Source organism: Camelus dromedarius, chromosome 8, assembly GCF_036321535.1.
Source record: "Camelus dromedarius isolate mCamDro1 chromosome 8, mCamDro1.pat, whole genome shotgun sequence".
In the NCBI taxonomy this organism is placed as follows: domain Eukaryota; kingdom Metazoa; phylum Chordata; class Mammalia; order Artiodactyla; family Camelidae; genus Camelus; species Camelus dromedarius.
In genome coordinates, this window is record NC_087443.1 from 70,731,866 (window position 1) to 70,753,681 (window position 21,816).

Sequence of the window (21,816 nt, forward strand, 5' to 3'; positions counted from 1 at the left end):
CCTCTAGCCTCAGAGTTCTCAGAAGGGAGGTTCACAAAAAAGAAGCCATTTTCTACACTTGAAACCCTCAGGAAACTGCAGGCAACCTTAATGCGTCTGGAGTTGATCGAAGGGCAGGAGTAGAATATGGAGCAACTGGAACGCTCACCCAGCTGTCGGGGGGAGTTGATGCAGGTACAATTGCTCTTAAAGTTAAGCGTGCACATACCTGAGGGCCCGGTAATTCCACTCCCAGGGACAAACCTGAGAGAATTGAGTGCATGTATCTACCAAAAAAAAAAAAAACTGTACTGGAGTAGACTGTTCCCAGCCACATTGTTCGTAACAGTCCCAAACTAGAAAGAACCCACATGCCCACCAAGGCAGAATGCATACACCAACTGGGGCACATTCACACAGAAATACATCCATATGACACAGCCATAAAAAGGAGCCAACCCCTGAGGCATGCAACAGCCTGGATGAATCTCAAAACCCTGTTGTGTGAAAGAAGCAAGACGCTAACAAGCACATAGCATATAATTCCGTTTCTACATGATTCCAGAAGAGACCACACTAACGTGCGGTGATAGAAGTTGGAGCATTGTTACAAGGGTGGTGGAAGAATCATGAGGGAAATGCTGGCTGCTGGACATGCTTTCATGCTGAGGCATATATCTAGAGGTATACATTTGTCAAAACCCACTGAACTGTACTTAAGTTTTAAACTGAAGATGGATGCACTTGGGACTACCCAAAGTATAGGTCAATTTAAATAACGGCAGAGCGGCACCCGGCTGTTCACCCAGGTTCTCCTCTCAGCCCTGAAGGAAAGAAAATACTTTCCATCTTCTCATCTCCAGGTCAAGTTCCAGCTGATGAGGCTCAGAATTGCTTTTAAAACAGACTATTGCTCCCAAACAAAGCTATATTTGAACAGAGTTCACTTACTCTTTTGAGCGCCTCCACCAGCAGGTCCAGGCTCTTTGGAGGGATGCTCTCCACCCACCCCACTCTCAAAGTAACCAGGGCCCGTGTTTTCATAAACAGGCCCTTCCACTGAACAGCACGTCTTCCATCTGTCCCCTCCTGCACAGCTTTGCCACTGTCTGCAGGGCCCCAAGATGGGTTCGGGGTTCCTGTTTCTGCAGGGATTTTTGAATGGGAGGCATCACCGCTTGGTATTTCCCTGCTACCACTTGGGGAATACAACTTTTTGGCACCTGTGCCTGTAACTTCAGATGAACAGAGCCCTTTCCATCCCCAAAGTCAGTTTTCTGTTCCTTGAATCTCACTTTTTAAGCAGTCCTGCTCCCCCCGGCTGAGCTGGCTTTATGTATTTATGATAACGAAGGTTCAAAGCAGGCATGTGCGGCGCCCTATCTCCCCCCTCCCACCCCCGTCCTTTGCTCTGAGGAGTCCATAGGATAAAGCCTGGTCATAAAAGGCTGTGCCCAAACCAGCCTCCTGGGCTGCATCTGGAAGCTCTGGAGCCGCGCAGTAAGTCACGGCCCCGCATGGGCAGGGAGCTTGGCGGGGCTGGGGCTGCCAGAGGGACGTGGCCCAGAACCGGGGAGCCACTGCAGTGGGAAGACCCTGAGTCCGAGGTCCTAGAGAGGAGCTGCCCGACTCCTTGTGTGCAGGGAGGCCTCAGCCTCAAGGTCCTGGCCTCAAGGGAGGGCCCCGTGGAGCTCAGGCCGCTAGGCTTCTGCTTCACTCACTGTCCCGCACGTGCTGAGGGCTGCCTGCCGCATCTGCCAGCCTCACAACCGTGCACCTGGGGGTCTGTGCATGTCTCTGTCTTTATCCAGGAAGATGCTGCACTCCTGGACTATCGGCCTTCTCCTGCTGACCACAGTCAGAGGTAAGGATGCTGTCACCATCCCCTTGGGGAGAAAATGACAGTGCCTGGGCTGGCCTTTGGGTGAGACAGAGAGAGGCATCACATCCTTCTCCTCCTCCTCCTGATTAATAGCACTGTCATTATTTCAAGAAAAACAACAGTCACCACCATTCAGGGCATGTTGACTCTGTGTCACACACAGGGCACCATGCTCAGCACGGAAGATCTCGGGTAATCATCCAGCGTGTCTCGTTCCTCCTATGAAGGCCCAGGTGGCTGCGAAGCTGGTAGCAGAGGTGGCAGGCAGCTGGGGCAGGTGGAGAGTGGGGTGTTCCTGTCAGGCCCCCAGTACCCTCAGTCCCTGGGAATGGATAGTGCATGTCTGCAGACTGAAACCACGTGGCTGTGTCCCCCTGAGACTCCCATCCTGCCCAGGCTCCTGCTCGTTCACCCCCCACCCCTCACTCCTCTCACGGTTACCCTCCCTGTCCCTCCAGCACTAACTGGCCCTCTCCTCTGGCTTCTGTCCAGAGATACAGAAACCCAAGATCTACTTGTCCTAAAACAAAATAAGCTCCCTTGCCACCAAAGCCCTTTTGAGCCCCAACTTGCTGACTCCCATCCCCCCACCTCCTCACAGGTAGACTGTTTCCCACGCTGCCAGGTCCCTTCACCTCCTCTCCCATCAATCAGAGCCCCCCCTGCCTGGCTTGGCCTCCAAATCTTGCTGGATGCACTCTCCCCAAGGGCAGATGTGGTCTCCTCTGGTCCCTGCAAAGGCTTTCTTCTGCATCCAGGCTCTTCCCTCCTTGTCTCCTTGGCTTGTCCCCAGCCCCCTCTTGCCTTTCTGGAATTCCATCCTGGCTGTGCAGCAAGACCCAGCCCCTGAAAGCAGAGCTCCGGTGGGTCCGGCTGCTCCTCCTGCCTTTTCCCACCCCTCTCAGTCTCCTTCGCTGATTGCTGCTTCCTCCTGCCCGAGATGTGGGCATCCCCAAAGTTCACTCCCAGGCATCCTCCTCATCGCTCTCTGCCTCGGGGCCACCTCTTGCCCAGTCACCCCCCGGCCTTCTCCCTAGTCGTCCCAAGTTCAAGGCAGCTCCACCAGGGCCTCTCACCATGCCTCAAACTCACTTGTCCCAAACCAGGCTTGGACACCACCCCACCCCGTCTCCCCACCTGTGTCTTCACTTCCACTGCCCTAAGAGGTCAGAACCCCCATCACCTCTCCAGACCCACAGGCCCTGCGTTCCCAGGCTCTCCTGCCTCTGAACTACTTACACTTGGCTCCTCAAAACACTCCAGGTAGCACAGCCCCCCACCCCACTCGCTAGCTCAGCACCCCCCAGCACTTCGCCACCATCCACCTAACAGCCCAGGTGTCTTAACCTGACCTTCAAGCCCCTGCATTTATCAACTGAAGCAAACATTGCTTTAGCCTTCTGTAGCCCTTCCTGTGGGACTGGACTCTTCCCAGAATGAACCCAACACCGTCACTAGTCCTTCCCGGTTAGATTTCCTCTCTTGCAGGGACGGGTTTGGCTCTGATTTGTCTTTGTGGCTCCCCAGTTCCCAGCTTTACTCCCAATTAAACTTCTCGAGTACAGATCCGGGCTCCACCACTGGCTGTGACCTTGGGCAGCTTACTTTGTCTCTTTGTGCCTTGGTTTCCTCTTCTGTCAAAGAGAGGTAGTACTAATTCCTTACTCATGGGGCTGTTTGGAGGCTAAAATGGGCCAATACTAGTAAAGCACTAGTGTGGTATCTGGCATATGGTAAATAAGTATTAACTAGAACCAATTTTGAATGAATGACCAACATTTGGCACCATGAGTTGAGGAAGCCTAAGAGAAGATTCATTGTAATCCTCTGGATTGGAAATTGTGTCACCCCTGGTTATACTGGGGGTGACGCAATTATGAAAAAGTGAAAATGTGTCATGGACCAGAGAAAAGACCCTCAGATTAGGTGGGGTTATTTAGGGCATCAGTTCTGTCTGTTGAGCCACTACCACAGTCAGTAGGATGCAAAAATAAATTCTCCCTATTCTTAAGACATGTACCTTTTCAAAGGACAACAGGGAAATCTAAAATAGCAGAGAGTAATTTGGAAAGAAAGGTGCAGACAAGGTGCCATGGAGACACATGGATTGGACAAATGCCCATGAATGCACGGCCTGTGCTGGGGGTAATGGTGACATCAAGGCTCAAGTAGCATCTCTGGGCTACGGCATTCATAGGCACTTGACAAACACTTCATGGTCGATGAATGTATGTATATGGCCATCTGAGAGTTTCCTGGAAGAAGTTGTTTTAAGGCTGAAGGAATTCTCAGGAATTCCCCAACTTGCCTGATAAAAGGGGCACTTACTAAATATGCTGTTTCCAGGGCCCCACCCCAGACCCTCTGAATCAGAATCTCTGGGGGAAGGGCCTAGGAACATGCATATGCAGTGCACATCTTCACCCAGAAGCCCCAGCTGATTCTTATCATGGAGGTTTGGGGAACACTGACAGCAAAGATACAGAGGAGCGGGGGCTCTGGCCAGCCCTGGGCTGCACCCTGCAGAGTCCTCCTGCGTAGCTGAGATGACATTGCGCCTTCTCAGACCCTCACAAGTGTCCTGTTTGTTCCTCTTCCTGCCCCAGGAAAGGAGATTTGCTACAGACCTTTTGGATGCTTTTCCGATGAAAAGCCATGGGCCGGGACCCTTAAGCGGCCGTTAAAGTTATTTCCCTGGGCCCCCAAGGACATCAAGGCCCGCTTTCTTCTGTACACAAATGAGAATCCAAACAACTACCAAGTAAGGGGGGCGCGGAGTGACGGCCTGGTGGGAGGATGTGGGCACCCACACCAGAGCCTTCACATGGTTGTCCAAAGAAGAGGCACTGCCTTGGAACTTTCCAGATGATGCTTCCTCACCAATGTTAGACTTAGGGCCATCTCAGCTCTCAGGATCACAAACCCCTATGCGTATCTCATGGAATCTATGGACACCCAACCCAGAAACTGACACATCCACACACTCGTGCATAGAACTTTAGGGCTTCCCAGCTTTAGAACGCGGTTCCTGGGAGGAAGACGGGAAGAGCAGCTTTTATGGAGAAACCCAGGCCTGGTGTACCCCTGGGAGGGTCTGTGTTCTTTCCACACCACGCAGTGGAGGGAGAGAAGTCCCTCAGAGGATGGGGTTGGGGTGGGGGTGGTCTTAATCCTTCCTCAGAAGCTAGAAAACAGGCAAGGGACAGGGGACATTTAACCACAAAGGAGAAAAGTTGGGGACCCTCAGAGCAATCTTCAGTTCCCTGAAGGCCTGCCTGGTGGAGGCTGGCAGGCTTTCTCCAGATGCTCAGAAGTGAGTAGAAGGAACTTGCTTACAGCTCTGGTCCCAGACCAAGTTTTAAAGAGCCAGATGTCTGTCTCTAGGTCCCCAAGGTCACCTACTGCGGGATGCTTGGTGACAAACTTCCCACCCAAAGTCCCCATTTAAAAAAATAAATTTGAAAAAATAAAATTCATTTTATGCAAAACAAACAAAAGTCCTGAGAAGGGGCTTGTAGGCTTCCCCAGATGACGAAAGAGGTCCTGGCACAGAAAAAAAATGAAAAACCCCTGGACCAGAAACATCAGTCGTGAAGGGAGGAGATGTAGCTCAGTGGAGCATGAGGGGCTTTAAGTGCATAAGATAAAATACCTTGGATGACTAAGGATATTAATTATATTGGAAAATAGTTATCAGAACATTTAAATAAAGGTAAATATGGGGTATAATAATAGATGTGCTGCTTTATTATCTCACTGCATAACATGGTCCAGGGGTTGGTCTAATAATTTCTGTAATTTTAAATAGCAGTGAGTACAAGTGATATTTTAAGATATCTGTAACAACTGTAATGTGACATGAAAATATTTGTGACTTCCACTGGTGACAGAGTGTCACTAAGACTACTGTGGTTGTTGCCCAATTTTACATTCAACAAAAATGCCAGATTTCAGTATGGAAAGTCCATAAACTTGGAGTTTCTGAATTCTATCCTTGAACCCCAGGTCAGGAACTCCTGTTCTAGCCTGATCCAACTTCATGGGAGTTGAACCTGTGACCTCAGGCTTATAAGAACTGGCTCTATTCGGTCTGTGGCTTGGAGAGGCCAGCATTCAAATTCATCTTTTCAAATTTAACCAGCTGATCAACGTCACTGACCTAGCCACTATTGAGGCTTCAAACTTCCAACTGGACCGCAAGACACGCTTCATCGTCCATGGCTTCCTAGACAAGGGGGAGGAGAGCTGGCCCACTGACCTGTGCAAGGTAGGTGCCTACCCTCCTCACCTGGGGACACCAGCAGCCAGCACACAAAGTCAAACTATGCAGCTCCTGAGGGCAGCAAAGGCAATACTCCAGGGAGAGATGGGTCCTTCCTAAAACCACTGAGAAAAACCTGGGTCCTCAAGAGCATCCATTGTCAAGTTCTTCCAACTCACCAACCTCTAGCCAAATGTCTCCTCATGAGGCTGAAAAGACCCGGAGTCCAATCATGAAGTCTCAGAGGTGAAGACCACAGCAATCTACTTGGCATTTGTCTCTGATAGTTTACATAAAACCCCTGTGTGACATAAAAAAAAAATACTTAAACTTTACCCTCTACAGCATTACTAGCCAACAGAACTTTTTGTGATGATGGAAATGTTCTATATCTGCATTGTTCAAGTCAGGAGCCACTAGCCTGTGTTTACTGAGCACTTGACATATGGCTAGTGTGACCAAAGAACTGAATTTTAAATTGTATTTAATTTTAATTAATTTTAAAGAGCCACATGTGGCTAGTGGCTGCAGTATTGAACAGTACAGCTCTAAAGTTACCACGAATGTCAGTAATGAATTATTATTCATAACATCCATTTCCTGAGCACTTACTATGAGCCTGACTCTATGCTCATCATTTCAGAGTCTTTGTCCTGTTTAACCCTCCTAGCCACACTGTGAGGAAGGTAGAGGCATGGTTCTCATTTATAGATGAGGAAGTTAAGGCACAAAAAAGTTCAAAACTTGCCCAAAGTTAAATCCAGAGGGGGAATGCAAAACCAGGTCTTCTGTCCATAAGATACCTGCATGTCTACAGATTTAGCCTGTGGGAGATGCCCACCGCACGGCTCACAGAGGCTTAGTCTGCGCTGGGATAGACCTCAAGGAGCTTCTGCCCAAGGGCTCTACTCTTCTTGGGGTTGGGGTGTTCACACCTGCCCCACTGTGTCCCAGAAGGAGGCTGTGTGGACCTGGAGATAGGAAAGTCGGCATCTACCGTGATGCCCTGACCTCCAGCCAACTCATCCCCACCCCAAAATGCAGTCCAGGACCTCCAAAATGAACAAAGGATATGGGGTGACCCTTTCTAAAGTTTATTTCCCCCCTCAGGGGGCCAGTTATCTATGGGCAGTAGATTGTGATCAAATCACATGAGAGAAAAGATGCTTGTACCAGGAAGAGTTGTTTCCTACCTCTATTTCCGTTTGATCTTATTAAATTTGCCCCTCAGTAGTTTTCATCTTCCACCAAAGCATTGTTGGGAACAACAAAAAGCACTCACTCAACCATCTAGTACAAGGGTCTGCAGATTATTCCTGCAGAGGGGCAGGTAGTAAATATTTTAGCATTTGTAGATCATACAGTTTCAAGTCAACTCTGTTGTAGCTATGAAGCAGAGATGGACAATATGTAAACAAGTGGGTGTGGCTTTATAGAACTCTATAAAGGCAGGTGGATTTGGCGCTGGGTAGTAACTTGCCAATCCCTGATCTAGTAAGCCATCTTTTTGACCTGGTTGTGTCAATGACAATCTGTAAGACCTTAGACAAGGCACTCCATTCCAGGACTCAGTTTCCACATCTGCTAAGTGGGGATCAGTACACCCAGTTCACAGCGCTCTGGTGGGGATCAGGACAAGTGTGAGGAAGATGGAAGCTCTGACACAAGCTAGATGCTTGGTGATTGTGAATTCCTATCTCTGGACTGTGCAACCTGTGGCTGTTAATAAATTGGTTTCTCCCTCTTGTTTGTCTTTCCCAGAAAATGTTTAAAGTGGAGAAGGTGAACTGCATCGGTGTGGACTGGAAACATGGAGCCCGGACGCGATATACCCAAGCAGTCCAGAACATTCGCCTCGTGGGAGCGGAGATAGCTTTCTTAATACAAGGGCTGTCGGTAAAGCCCTGCCTGGGCCACATCCTGTGGGGAGGGGGCTGGGAAGGGGTAGGCCAGCTCAGCGGGGCACCTAGAGGCAGCCTGGGGACCCGTGGACAGGGGCGAAGCCTGGAAGCCTGGGAGCCTGAGTTGGGCCTTTGCTAAAATGAAGCTGCAAATTTCCTCCTGCGGGGTTTTCCTGAAGATCCCTAGTTATGGGGCCTGGGGCAGACTAACGTCTTTGAGCCTCAGTCGCCTTTTGAAATAAGCCATCCTTGGAGGCTGTTCTAGGAATTGCAGAGCTGAGTGGGTTGCCCAGCAGTTCTCAGCCCAGGAAATGAGTCTGGGTCCGTAGGAAAGTCAATCTGGAGACTCTCACTCACGCTCCTCCAGGCTGGCCCACTCCCTGCGGGGACGAGGTGGGGGAGTCCCGCGGTGGGGTGCGGGTGGGAGCAGGCGGGAGCAGGCAGCGCACATCCAGTCCCAGCCAAGGCGCCCTGCAGTAGACGCGGTGGCCACTGGTCAGCACTGTTGCCCCGCGCGCCGGCCAGACCCCGGGACTGGCTGACTGTGGCCACCCCGGGACCGGATCGCGCTGTCCTAGGCGGCGGCCTGAAGCCGGGAGTCAGTCCTCCTGAGTTTCCAGCCCGGGTCCTGCCCCATCCCCGTTCCCGGAGCCGGCGCATTCCCACCCGGTCCTCTGGGACCTGACGCTCCATTACTCCGCAGACTGAGCTGGGCTATGGCCTCGAGAACGTGCACCTCATCGGCCACAGCCTGGGCGCGCACGCGGTCGCGGAGGCGGGCAGGAGGCTGCAGGGCCGCGTGAGCAGGATCACAGGTACAGCGCCGAGGGAAGTGGGGCGCGGAGGGAAGGAGGTGGGGCGCGGGGCCCAGCCGGGAGGATGGGAGGTGGCAGGCGAGACCCCCGCCCCGCCCCGCCCCTGCGCACTTCCCAACGCCAAGGGCGCCCCTTCCGGTCTTCCTGGAACTGATTTTAGGTGGTTCGTGGGATTTAAAAAATAATTGTCCATGTATTTTCATGTGAATTAGAAAACATGTGATTGTAAGGAAAAATACATTTATTTAAAAAAAAAGAGAAATATAAGAGATTAAAATCATGACTTCAGGGTTATTATTGCTAAATTATGGCAAAGTTTTTTTTTTAAGTGAGCTGATTTTTTTTAATCAATTCATCAGTTCCACAAATATTTATTGAATGTCTTTGTTGTGCCGGCCAGAGGCAGAAAATCAAAGTGACGGAGACCTACCACAGAAGGTGCTAAGTAAAGAATGAATTAATGAATGAAACACTAGGCAAAATGAATATGCACAAGACATAGACACAGACAACTATTTTTCGCAGCCAAATCAGCATGTACTTTGGCAAACCGTTCAATTCAACATTTAATAAACGTGTTCGTTGCTGGGGCCTGGGCCAGGCTAGGGAACTTGCAGTCTTGAAGAGCAGTGGCCTGATCGTAACACGTGTCAGGAAAAAAGATGTGAAAGATAAAAAGGAAAAGGGAGACAAAGGAGGGCAAGAGCACCAGCCCAAACCTCCGTGGAGCCAGGCAGTGGGGATTTCTTTGACAGGCAACGACCCCACTTCCAGCCTTTCTGTTCCAGCCTCTCTCCCAGGTAGACCAGGAACTGCACATCCAGTTCTCCAAACTATGAATAATGGGGTGTGGGGCCCTTTGCCTAGAAATCCCTGTGGTTTTGTGGATACAGGGTTTAGATCCTGATTCGTCTTAGAGCGTGGCCTTCCGGTCCCCCTCTCCCCTTTTAGGGCTGGATCCGGCAGAGCCATGCTTCCAGGGCACTCCCGAGGAGGTTCGGTTGGACCCATCCGATGCCATGTTTGTGGATGTGATTCACACGGATACTGCTCCCATCATCCCTTTCCTAGGTGAGGTCCTCACTCCATCTCTCAGTGACCGGGGCTGTCACTGTTGAGAATAAGTCCAGGTGTGTGCCCCCTGCCGCCCTTCTCCAACCCACACACACACATACGGCAGGTGGTAGTCAAAATGGTTAACCACTGGAACAGTTTGGGTACCAACCTGTCAAACGGGTGTCAGCCACAAATAAACAGCCAGTACAGTGCCAGCGATGTCAGCCTGAGGCCCCAGGTAGGACGGAAGTCTCTTCTCTAGCCTTTGGAAGGCTGTCACTCAGTCTTCCGACTCTGCACCCTTCCCTAGTCTGCCAGTATCCAGAGTGGCAGATTATTGGTGTTTGACCTGTGCTTGCAAAATGCAAAGTTGATTTTTGAATTTTTTTCTTCTTTTGTCAAATCTTTGGTTACAGTTTGTTTTATTGGAGATTAAATGTAGCCCTTTATTTAATTCTTCTAAACTCAACTGAGTTTTTTTTCAATATTTTCTTACATTACCTCTCATAAAACATGCTAATGGAAGGTACGTTTTTTGATGATAATGATGATGATGATATAACTTATGGAGCTTTGCCATATGCTGCATTGAACAATTGGAACACATTAGCTCGCTAATTATGTAACAACCCTCGAGAGTAGATACTGTTATTATCATTTCAGAGTAAGGAAACTGAGGCGCAACAAGGTCAAGTAATTGGCCAAGATCACTGAGTCTCTAAGTAGAACCAGGATGTGATCACAGCTTTGTGTTCTTCAAGATCTAAACCGTCTAGCCATTATGCCATGGTTCTCAATATAGCAACATAGTTTATATGGTCTCAATGTAACACAATAATGTAGAAATCAAAATTTTAAAATGAAACAAATAATAAAAATTGCACCCACCCTGATATGTTTCTTCTGGTACATAATGGTATCAGGACGTAGCGGTGTTTTTCAGAGCCTTCCCAAGATGAACAGACACGTACAAATACACGTGTGTGCATGCTTACCCAGAGCCTACACATCCCCTCATCTCTCATCCTCTGCTCGCTCCTCCCCTCTTGTCTTGCCAAGTGCTCATCTCTGAGAATTTTCTGCAGAGCCAGAGACAGGGTGGCTGTGCTGAGAGGAGAACTTGCCAAGAAGGCTCTCCTGCCTGCTGGAAGGAGTTGAACACTCTCTGTGGCCACCACCTAACTCTGGGACCACTTCCCTCCCCCCTCACCTCTGCTGCCCATGTTTCAGGTTTTGGGATGAGCCAAAAGGTGGGCCATCTGGATTTCTTCCCCAATGGAGGAAAGCAAATGCCTGGATGTCAGAAAAATATCCTTTCAACCATCATTGATGTAAATGGACTATGGGAAGGTACGTAAATTCGACTATCAGGACCGCAGCTGCTCCGTCCACCTGGGATAAGGCGGAGGTGTGGTCCGGCCTCCCATATACAGATTTGCCTCCACTGATGGAGTGTTTATCTGTGCCAGGCGTTTTCACCACAATGGCATGAGATAGTTACTCTGCTAGGCCCCATTTTATAGATGAGGAAACTGGGTCAGGAACATTATAAAACTTGCCCAAGATTACCTTATACTTAAACCCAATTTCTGGCTGCAAAGCCCGACCATGTGGTCCAGCCTGCATCATCTCCCCCATCAGGATGCTGAGACGTGGGCTGCACCGGCACATCGCTGTTACCCAGCTCTGGTTTTGGCCCCCATCCTTCCTTCAGTGCAGGCTCCTTGAAGGACTCCACGGTCTAAGCAAAGATTTGAAGGGCTTTGACTTTCTCGCCATTTGCTGTTGTCAGGTGCTGGGAGTAGAGAGGGGCTGAGCTGGTAAGAAGACAATGGCGGGGGGTAGGATGTGCTCTGTGGGTCTGGGGAGCACGTGCGTGAGGGTGGAGGCCTGGGGGCCTGGGGGATGAGCCCCTGTGTGTCCCTGTTTCTGAGAAAGCAGGCTCAGTGCCCCTAACATTAGGTGACTAAAGCACCATCTCTATTAGCTGTCCCTTGGCTATTCGTGTCATCTTCCCCTGAGAACAGGCTTCACTCTCCTCCCTGAAAGTGGAGGCTTTGGTCTGTGATGATCTCATTTTAGTCTTTATTTTTCTGAGCTGGGAGTTCTCCAAGGCCAGGGGCTGTGTGGTGGGCATCCCAGACGCCCAGTACCCTGCTCAGGGCCTGGCCCAAAGCAGGCTTTGGGCGCTGTTCCTTATGTTGAGCTGAGTGGCCTGCTGTGACGTTTTAATATTGCACGTGCTTGCTGTGAAAGAGCAGAGCTGATAAAACAACAGCCAACATCACCAGCGGTCAGGGGAGCTTTTGAGCTCCTCTCTGCTCAGCACCTGGTAACTCCAGGGAGGGCTCCCTGGCTGTTCTGCTCTCTGAAAGAACACCAGAGTCACCATGAGGGCGCCCCTCCGAGAAGGGCTGTGCAGGGCAGACATAATAGGAAGGAGCCCAGGTTTAACTAGGGAGGCGACGGAGAGCTGACAAGCCCCCAGCGCTGGATGTGCTTCTGTCGTGTGTCGCTCTGAGTCATCAGGTGCCTGCACTGAGGAACAATGAAATCCGTTCGCCCCTCTGTTATGGAACCCCTGGGCAGCAATTTTGGATGAAAGAAACAATTAAGTTAGAAACAGGTTCTGTTGTCTGGTAATGAGTGTTGGTGTGGGGCACGCGGAGCCGGGGGCTTGGAGAGCTAATCCCGCACCCCCAGCACAAAGGGCAGTGACCCTCTCTCCACGGGTGGTGGATAAAGCCCACCAGACCCCCCAGAAGTGGTCCCCCGGTAAGTCCGGGGTCACTGTGGATCACTCCATGGAAGTTTTGAACCAAGTAGCTGGAGAAATGAAAAAATAATTTCCCAAACAAGAGGACGTTGGTTTAAAGTGAAAGATGGCAAATCAAATGCAGTGGATGAGCAGCCAGCGGCCCCAGTGACCTTGCTCTCCACTGGTTTACTTTGTGCCTTGGAGAGGATGAAGGGGGAATATCTCAACCTGAGACCATAGGCACAGAAAAGCTAAGGTCATGTGAAAGGATATACATATATATATTTCTCACTACCCCACTGCAAACCCCCCCCCCCCAGTCCTCATCATTCATTTACACTACTTGCCAGCCCCCTGGAGGATTGGACCAAGGTGCTTGTTAGGACTTGCTTAGCCTTGAGGAAGACCTCCCCAGAAGGACAGTGCTGGGGAAAGGACAGTGACTCTGGCCAACTACCACTACTAAACAAGTCCCCACATTTCCTACTTGCCCTGAAGTATGTCAAAATCAACGATAGAAATTTCAAATTGTGACCAAGGTGTTCAGGAGCACCGACACCCACCTGTAAAATGTGGAGGTGATTCCTCACTCGGTCAGAATGGTTCAGGCTTCAAAAGTTCAGTGCCTCCTGTGAACTCCCAGGGCCTTTGCTTTCTCAGGAACCCATGACTTTATTGCTTGCAATCACCTAAGAAGCTACAAGTATTACTCAAGCAGTATCCTCAGCCCCGATGGCTTCCTAGGCTACCCATGTGCCTCCTACAATGAGTTTCAGGAGGTAGGTCACACCAGGGGTCCAGGGAAGATGTTGGTGGTGGCCCTGGTGGTGGTGGCTTTGTCCCTGTGGCTTGGAACAAAACAGAGGTGTCACCCCATGGCTAATGAAAAGAGGTGCTAGAAATGCTGAGCGTCATGGAGCTCTCCACCCGGGAGCAGGGTGGGCAGGAGGGGGACAGCACAGTCCTGGGCCTTCCCTAGATCCCCAACTTTTCATTCTGGAAAATTCCCAATGGATGCATGCATGGATGCAAGGGCAGATGGGTGCATAAGCAGATGGTTCAGTGGATGGAAGAGGGGGTAGGATGGATATATGAATGGAAGGAAGGATAAGTAGATGAGAAGATGCATGAGGGATGGATAGGTAGATGGGAGGACGGAAAAGAATATGAATTAAGTGAGTGAGTGGGTGAAACGCCAACAACTTAGACAAAATTTTTTTTCTCCACTAGAATAGCTGTTTCCCTTGTCCAGCTGAAGGATGCCCCAAAATGGGGCACTATGCAGACCAATTTCAGGGGAAAACCAGAGCTGTGGGACAGACCTTTTTCCTGAACACAGGAAGCAGCGGTAACTTTACTTGTAAGTTTCCATTTTCCTCATTTAAAACTTCTTGCAAATTTTTAAAGTGTATCAGCCTTATTAGGACCCTTGGTAGCAACTGACAGAAACTCAACTCCAATCAGTTTAAGCTATAACGGAAGGGCAGTAGAATGGCATTTGTCTTGGATCTCAAATTCATCCCTTTAACCAATAATCCTGATCAGTGGAATAAAATACAGTGATTGGCCCAGGCTGGGTCACATATCCACCCACCCATGTGGCAGGAAGGATGCATCCATTAACAGAAGAGGGCAACGTGCGGCAAAGTCACAGTAAATCAACAAGTCACCCCTCTAATTATTTATCCTGCTAGTCCCCCTACACACACACACACACACACACACACACACACACACACACTCTCACACTGTGTTTTTGTTATTTTGCCCACCTTCTCGTTTGAAAGGTGCAAGATAGTCAAATGATCAAGATTCATTTGTTATAAGTAATATCACATGGTAGCCAAATAGAAAAGCAATCATTTTCAAGGGAGTTTTAAATAAAAAATATGTATATAGCGCTTCACAAAACCCTTCACATACAGTCATTTCATGTCATCCTCACAATATTTATCACTAAAGAGAACAGTTGGGCAGTATCTATAAAGTCTTCTAGGCATATTCCTTTAACCCAGTCATTCCGCTGCTCAGAACGTAACTTAGGAAAACCCTCGCATGTGTGCACGAGCAGGGCTGCTCAAGGGGCCCCACTGCGCCATTGCTTTTAATACCAGAAGACTCGGGGGAGGAACCTAGATGCCCAGCAATTACTAAACAACCAAATACTGTATGTAACCATGAAAAAGGAGGGGGAAACCTCTAAGGTATGCTAAGTGAAAAGGCAAGTGATAAAACAGCCTGCAAAACATCCTGTGTCAGTCAGGGTCCCAACAGGAGACAGAACTCATCCAGTGGTTCAAGTAAAAAGACTTTACTGGAGGACCTCCTTTTAGAGGTGTGGACGGGTTACAGGAACTCACAAGGGGTGCTGAGGCACCCGGAATCTTGCTGTGGCTGGGGGCTGCTGGAACAGAGAACCATCACAGTGGGAGGGAGGGGGTAGCTGCCAGACTCCTGGTACTAGAGCAAGGGAGCAAATATCCCCACCCCTCCCCTCCTGCGCTCTCATCTCCTGTGTGAGCCTCTCGTTGGCTAAATCCAGCTAAAGCCAGCAACAAGGATCCTGGGTGGGATTGGGGTGGGGACCTTCTGGAACACAGCACAGTTCAGAGAAGGGCAGTGAATCAGCCTGGGGTGGGGATGGGTGGAGGGAAAGAGAGAATAACAGCTCATACTATTTTTTAAAAGGAGGAAAAGCGTATAATCTTTTAGATACAGACATAAAAGCTCAGAGAAAGCTCTGGACCAGTATCGCTCAGCCTCACACTGCTGACATTTGGGGCTGGATGATTCTCTGCTATGGCGGTTTTCCTGCACACTGTAGGATGTTTAACAGATTCCTGGTTTCTACCTACTCGATGCTGGTAGCTCCCCAACCCCATCCGAATTCGCCCCCCCGGGGGACAACCAAAAATACCTCCAGACACTGTCAAATGTCCACAGGGAGGCAAAATCGCCCCCTGACTCAGAACCACTGGGCTCAATTAAATATAGACGCCAAACTGGTTGCCTCGGGGAAAGACCTGGGATGGAGGGCCAGTGGTCGGGGTGCTGATGAAGGGTGTTCTTTAAAAATTTATCTGGGTTGTTTTTCTTTTGAGAATGTGTCCTTTGGATGTGAAAATGGCAAAAACCTAAAAGAGCAGTAGATCATTTATCCAAATGTTGGAGCCACAAACATCTCCTTCTCCCTGTGGCCTTTCTGGTGATGGCCAGTGATGTGTACTGAGGGTACACAGGCGTGGTAACCGGCTGCCCTTCATCGTCAGGGCACATGCATTGCTGTATTGACAAGAGGTTGTGCTGAACTGTAATATTTACTTCTGCTCTGAGTCCCTCGCCCCGACCTAGAATCTGGACTCCCGGGACCCCAAACTTTACCAAAGGAAATCATTACTTACATTCCCCCATACCTCTCATTCACTGGGGATTCAGAACTTGGAACAAGATTGACTCCCTGGGGCCTTTTTTTTTTTTTTTCCCAACAAGATGAGTTAATTGAATGATTGTGTTTCTTTGAACAGGTTGGAGATATAGGGTGTCCGTCACACTGGCTGGAAAAAAGAAAGTGACTGGGTACATCAGGGTTGCTTTGTATGGAAGCAATGGAAACTCAAAACAGTATGAAATTTTCAAGTAAGTTTGATAGCAAAGTGAAATGACCACACTTTCCAGAATAGACTTTTCGTAAAAGGTTGGGTATAAGCTGCTTTATAAATCTAGCCATCTATTATACAAAACCACTGAATCCTAGAGTGTCAAAGCTGGAAGGAGGTCTTAGCGTCTAGTTCAATGACCCCCATTTTACACATGAGAAGAGCGAGGCCCAGAGAGGGGGCTCGCTACTTAAGGGCTAACTCCTTTTAGATGACAATCGGTGTTTCCTGACTTAGGTTTTATGAATTTATCAAATCCTCCTTAGGCAAAGCACATTGACATGGCCACTCCCTCCCCTCTGACACACACACACTCCGTCCCCAACACACGTGAAGCCTGAGGCCAGCTTCTCATTGCTGTGGCTCCCTCAGCACCTGCTTTTGCTGGGCTCGTGAGATGCTTGGTAAACGTGTGTTGCATGAATGCAGAACTGTGCTGTAAAATTAGATTCTGGTTTTTGCACTAACTTTGACACAATAATTTTCATATTACTTTAAAGTTCTTCAACAACTTCCTCTGTGCTACAGGTGATGGCCTAACAGATGGCCTCTGCACCTTTGAACGTAAGACGTTGCGTTAATTAGTCCTGCAGTGAACTAATAGGATGAATATGCCACTCCAAATATTTGCCTTCCCTCTAGAGACAAAATAAAACGTGGAAATCTAGAGTCCAATATTTTTTAAAGATGTGTTCTTCACAAATACATTTGTGGATATGAATGACATCATACAGCTATTTGCAGAAAAGCAGAAATGGCAGCTGTTGTTTGGAGAACCAAGAGATTGCTATCATCCTGTGTATTCGTATATCCAGCTTATTTAACATTCTGTGTCTACATTTTCAGAGGATCGCTCCAACCAAATACAAGTCATATGCATGACATTGATGTGGACCTCAATGTTGGAAAAATCCAGAAGGTCAAATTCCTCTGGAACAACAATGCGATAAATCTCTTCCAGCCCAAACTGGGAGCCTCTCAAATCACAGTGCAAAGTGGTGAAGATAGGACTGAGTATGTATCTCTTATTCCATCTAAGTTTTATTTTCTATATTTAGCTGTCAATCTATTCACACATCCATCCATCCAATCACCCACCTAACCATCTTCCATTCATCCAGCCCATTCTGTCCGTCCACTTACCCATCTAGTTAACATCCTGACATCTGTCTTCTTATCCTTCTGGTCATCCAGCCATCCATCTATTCATCTACCTAACTCTTTATCTCAACTCTCCATCTATCCATCTAATTTACTTTGAAAAATCAATCATTTTCCTTAAGCCAAATTCAGCTTGTCAGTGGTAAGGCATAGATTTGAGAAATAGGCACATAGGGCACTCTCATCTTAAACAATAAAGAAAACACCTGGGCAGGACTTGTAGGCAATCTCTGAGGTAATTTCAACTGGGGTGCAATTATTAATGTAAGTTGTTTTATTTGGCACATGTATACATGAATATATTGGGATCTAGTTTATAGTGGCAAGTGCTTCTTATTCTGAGGGAGCAGAATCTTACTTGTTAGGAACTGGGAGAGGATGTGACTGCTTAAAATACGGAAAGAAAGAAGGCCACCTTAAAGGAGAAGCATCAGAAAATAACGGGGTATAGAGTCTGAAGGAAACAGATATCACCTTTCAGTGGCTCTCATGTTAAAATGAGGAAAGTGACATTTGGAGAGTCAAGTAACTTGTCTAAGGCCACACAGGGAAGCCAGAGGGAAGAATATTGGACCTCAAAACATTTTCAGAAACACACCCCAAGCCCTTGCTCAGCTGCATGACTTAACTGTGCTGGTTGTAAATGGTAATGTTTCCATTTCTTCAGCATGCTGTTGGAAAAATCAGATATCACCATGGCTGTGCCATTACTTTGTATCCTCAAGAGCAGGGCACACGCATTTAGGCACAACAAGGACTTGGACCCAGGTCTTCTGACGTCCAATCCAGCCCTCCTTCCGCTGTGTCCACCCTGCTCACACAGCCAGACGTGCAGCTGATGCATCCATAAAGCCTGGTGGTGGGATGCCCTGTGGACCTGTCTGGAATTTACAGTCTTCAGGGGGTGGGAGTGGAGTTACTGTTCTTCAGGTCTAGTACACAGTACACATAGCAAACACCAAGGTCCCCACCGCACATGAGGGCTCCCTCGTCAGGGGGCTACTTTCTGACATTGAGCCCTGAGGGAGAGTTGGCTTGGTCAACTGTCCTCCTTTAACCAAAGACACCTCATGGGAAGGAGAAGACCAGAAGTGTCCTGTGTCTCATGGCAGAGTGGTTGTCCCAACCTGACCGGACCCCACACCCTCAGGAGTGACAACCCATCACAATCTTTTTTTTTTTAACATCTTCATTGAGATATTATTCCCATACTGCAAAATTCACCCCTTTAAAATACACAATTCAGTGACTTCTGTGTATTCACAGAGTTGCACAATCATCACCACAATCAATTTTGGAACATTTTCATCACCCCAGAAAGAAACCCATTAGCCATCACCCGTTAATCCCCCATCCCTTTTCTCAGCCCTAGGTAACTCCTAACCTACTTTCCGTCTCTATAGATTTTCCTATTTTGGATATTTCATACATATGGAATCATACAATATGTTGTCCTCTGTGACTGGCTTCTTTTACTCAGCATTATTTTTCCAAGGCTCATCACTATTGTAGCACGTATCTGTATTCATTCCTTTTCATTGCCTACTAATATTCTGTTATACAGATATAGCGCATTTTATCTACTTTATATTATATTTATATATTATAATATATAAATATTTCATTTTATATTATATTTATATATTATATAATATAGTGTGTTATATTTATTATATACTATAGATATACCGCTTTTCCACTTATCAGTTGATGGACATTTGGGTTGTTTCCACTTTGGGGCTATTATGAATAATGCTGCTGTGACCATTTGTATACAAGTTTTTGTGTGGACATACGTCTTCATTTTCTCTTGGGTAGATACCTAGGAGCAGAATTGCTGGGTCATATGATAACTCTATTCTAACCTTTGGAGGAACTGCCAGACTGTTTTCCAAAGTGGCTGCCACATTTTACATTCCCAGAAGCAATGTATGAAGAACCCTCCAGGAAGGCTGGCTGGGTGCCTCCTAGAACTCATGGCTGAGCCCAAAGCTGCAGGCCCACTGGAGGGACACTCCCTGTGTTTTGGGGGGAAAAAAATCCTTGATCTGACACAGCTGATTCACTGTCAGCTCATTAAAAGCCCACAGGAGGGGAGGATGCTTTCTGAGTGGGTTTGCTTAGTGAGAATCACTTGGACTCTGCCTAGTGGAACAGAGTTTTTCAAAGGGATCTGAATTCCAGGGGGGGTGACCACATGCTGGTTATTCATCTGAGGTCACATTTCCCAATAGAAGGCGTCTCATGCTGAAAACATTTTCCTCCACAGGTATAATTTTTGCAGCAACAACACAGTGCAAGAAGACGTTTTACAAACTCTCTACCCTTGTTAAAAATGGTGCCCTCTTTGTCTTTGCATTAATAAACGTTTTAATGCCCTCGGTTTGACTCTGAGGTGTAGTTTGCAATGCTCTGTGATCTGGGGTCTCATTTCAGAAATGATTTTTGTGTGCAGCCAGCTTGGCTGCAGATAATGCCTAAAACATCTCACTGGCCCACCTCTGCCCTCATCTCTCTCTTTCAGGGCACCTAGTGTAGCCTGTTCTAAAGTACTTTAGATCCTTAGTGAAATTCCGTCTTATTTGAAAGGGTCATCGTTGCTTCCACGTGTTGCCCACTCAGCTTTTAGCATCCTAGGGAGGGGAGCAGGCCCCACATAAGAGCAGCCTGAGGCATGAATGACCCCGAGAGAGTGTGTGCCTGTGCCTTGGAGGATGCAGGGCTTTAAAAAAAAAAAAGCTCACACATGCACATGGCCCGAAATGCTAATGTTGCAGGAGCTCTTACTCGAGGTCCGGGCCTTCTAGCCTTGCCCTCAGGTCTCTCGTTTCCTCTTCCCAGAGACAACTTGAGTTTTTCCCAGAAATATTCTACATATAAATATTCAGGTACCTGTCTCACACACCCCAGCCACACCCACCTTTTTTTCCAGACAAATGGTAGCACACAATACACACCATCCTCACTAACAATAAAGTGAGTATTATTCTATAATGGTCCAGAAAGGGCTTCTTCATTCTTTGTGGGGCTTCACAGATTCCGCTGAGGGACGCGTGTGGTGTGATCCTCCCTGCCGATGGATGTGTACGATTTGCCGTTATGAATATTCACGCAACTACCATCCTTTGATGATATTCTAACAAGATACAGATTTGTCCCAGAAGCGTTTAGGCTGCTTATTTTGATCAGCATTGCCAAATTACACTCCAGTGTACACTCCGACCAATAATACAGTGGGAAACTACCACTTTTGCGGGCCAAAAAAGTCAACTATTCACAGCATCGTATGATTTGTTCTAACATGAGAGAGGTTCGGACCCTCATCAACATGGTGAATTGTCCGACCTTTGGTCAATTTGGCGTGTAAAACTGCTTTTCCTTACGTTGTAATTTGAGTTTGTTTTATTATGAGAGTGAACACCTTTTCAGTGTTTAATGGCCCTTTGTATTTCTTTCTCTGTGAGTTGTCCAATTGTGTGTCCATTTTAGGCATCTTTTTGATATAATTTTTACTTTAAAAGCTCTTTAATATTAAGAAAATGGAATATTCTGTCGTATTCAGATTCTTTCCCCATTTATCCCTCTGCCTGGGAGGAAACAGAAAGGCAACCAGTCAACTTGGGGCAGCCACTCACAGGGCCTATGCCCGGCGGGCAGGTGGAGGGGTGTGGGGGAGCTCAGCTCATCCACAGAATGTTTTACAGGTGCCGTAACCCGGGGGCTACCCCGAGGGCTCTATCTGCCTTAACGCACAGCTGGTCAGGGCCAGGTTTCTGGCTTTCCTGCCCGAGCTGGATGGGGCCTCAGCCTGCATGGTCTTCTTTCAATGAGCAGGTAGAGTCTGCGCCCAGACCTTGGGGGGCTTGGTACCATGGGAAGCGGAGCTGCTGGGGCGTGTGCAGACTGCGGCCCTTCCAGCCTGGCCTGCTGCCCACGCACAGCCTCCCAGTAGCCCCCCACTGACCTGCTCACTTGCTCCTGGGGCCCCAGTGAGTAAATAGCTGGTGCCGGATAGAAGGTGTGGGGATGGTGGTGTCAGGCACACCTGTTGGACAGAGTGGGAGGATCCACTGCTCAATTCTGAGAATCCAGAAATGGCTTCACTTAGCAATTCTCTGAATGATGTGGCAGCAGGGGCTGGTGCTTGAAGAGAACAGCAGGTGATTCACCCCCTGAGATTCCAAGAATGAGGGCAGAAGGAGCCGCCCTCCCCTTTACAAAGATGCCTCTAATTCACAGCAGAACTGAAGTGCTTGAGCTCCGTATCATGCGGTTTTTCTTTCATTCTCCTTTTTTCCTTGTATTTTCTAGAAATCTTTTCTTGAAGCCCTATACAGCATTTAAGAT

General features: G+C 48.2%; 1 protein-coding gene across 1 annotated transcript; it reads left to right on the forward strand.

Annotated features, from left to right (window-relative positions):
* The first annotated feature begins 1,794 nt into the window (after positions 1 to 1,794).
* LOC105095101 (pancreatic lipase-related protein 2) lies at positions 1,795 to 19,802 on the forward strand. The gene is made up of 12 exons (XM_010987210.3): positions 1,795 to 1,843; positions 4,468 to 4,622; positions 6,003 to 6,128; positions 7,884 to 8,018; positions 8,727 to 8,838; positions 9,790 to 9,909; positions 11,125 to 11,244; positions 13,313 to 13,431; positions 13,883 to 14,012; positions 16,177 to 16,288; positions 17,155 to 17,322; positions 19,739 to 19,802. Exons 1-12 carry the CDS (start codon positions 1,795 to 1,797, stop codon positions 19,800 to 19,802), a joined length of 1,410 nt encoding a protein of 469 aa, XP_010985512.2.
* The last annotated feature ends 2,014 nt before the right edge of the window (positions 19,803 to 21,816 follow it).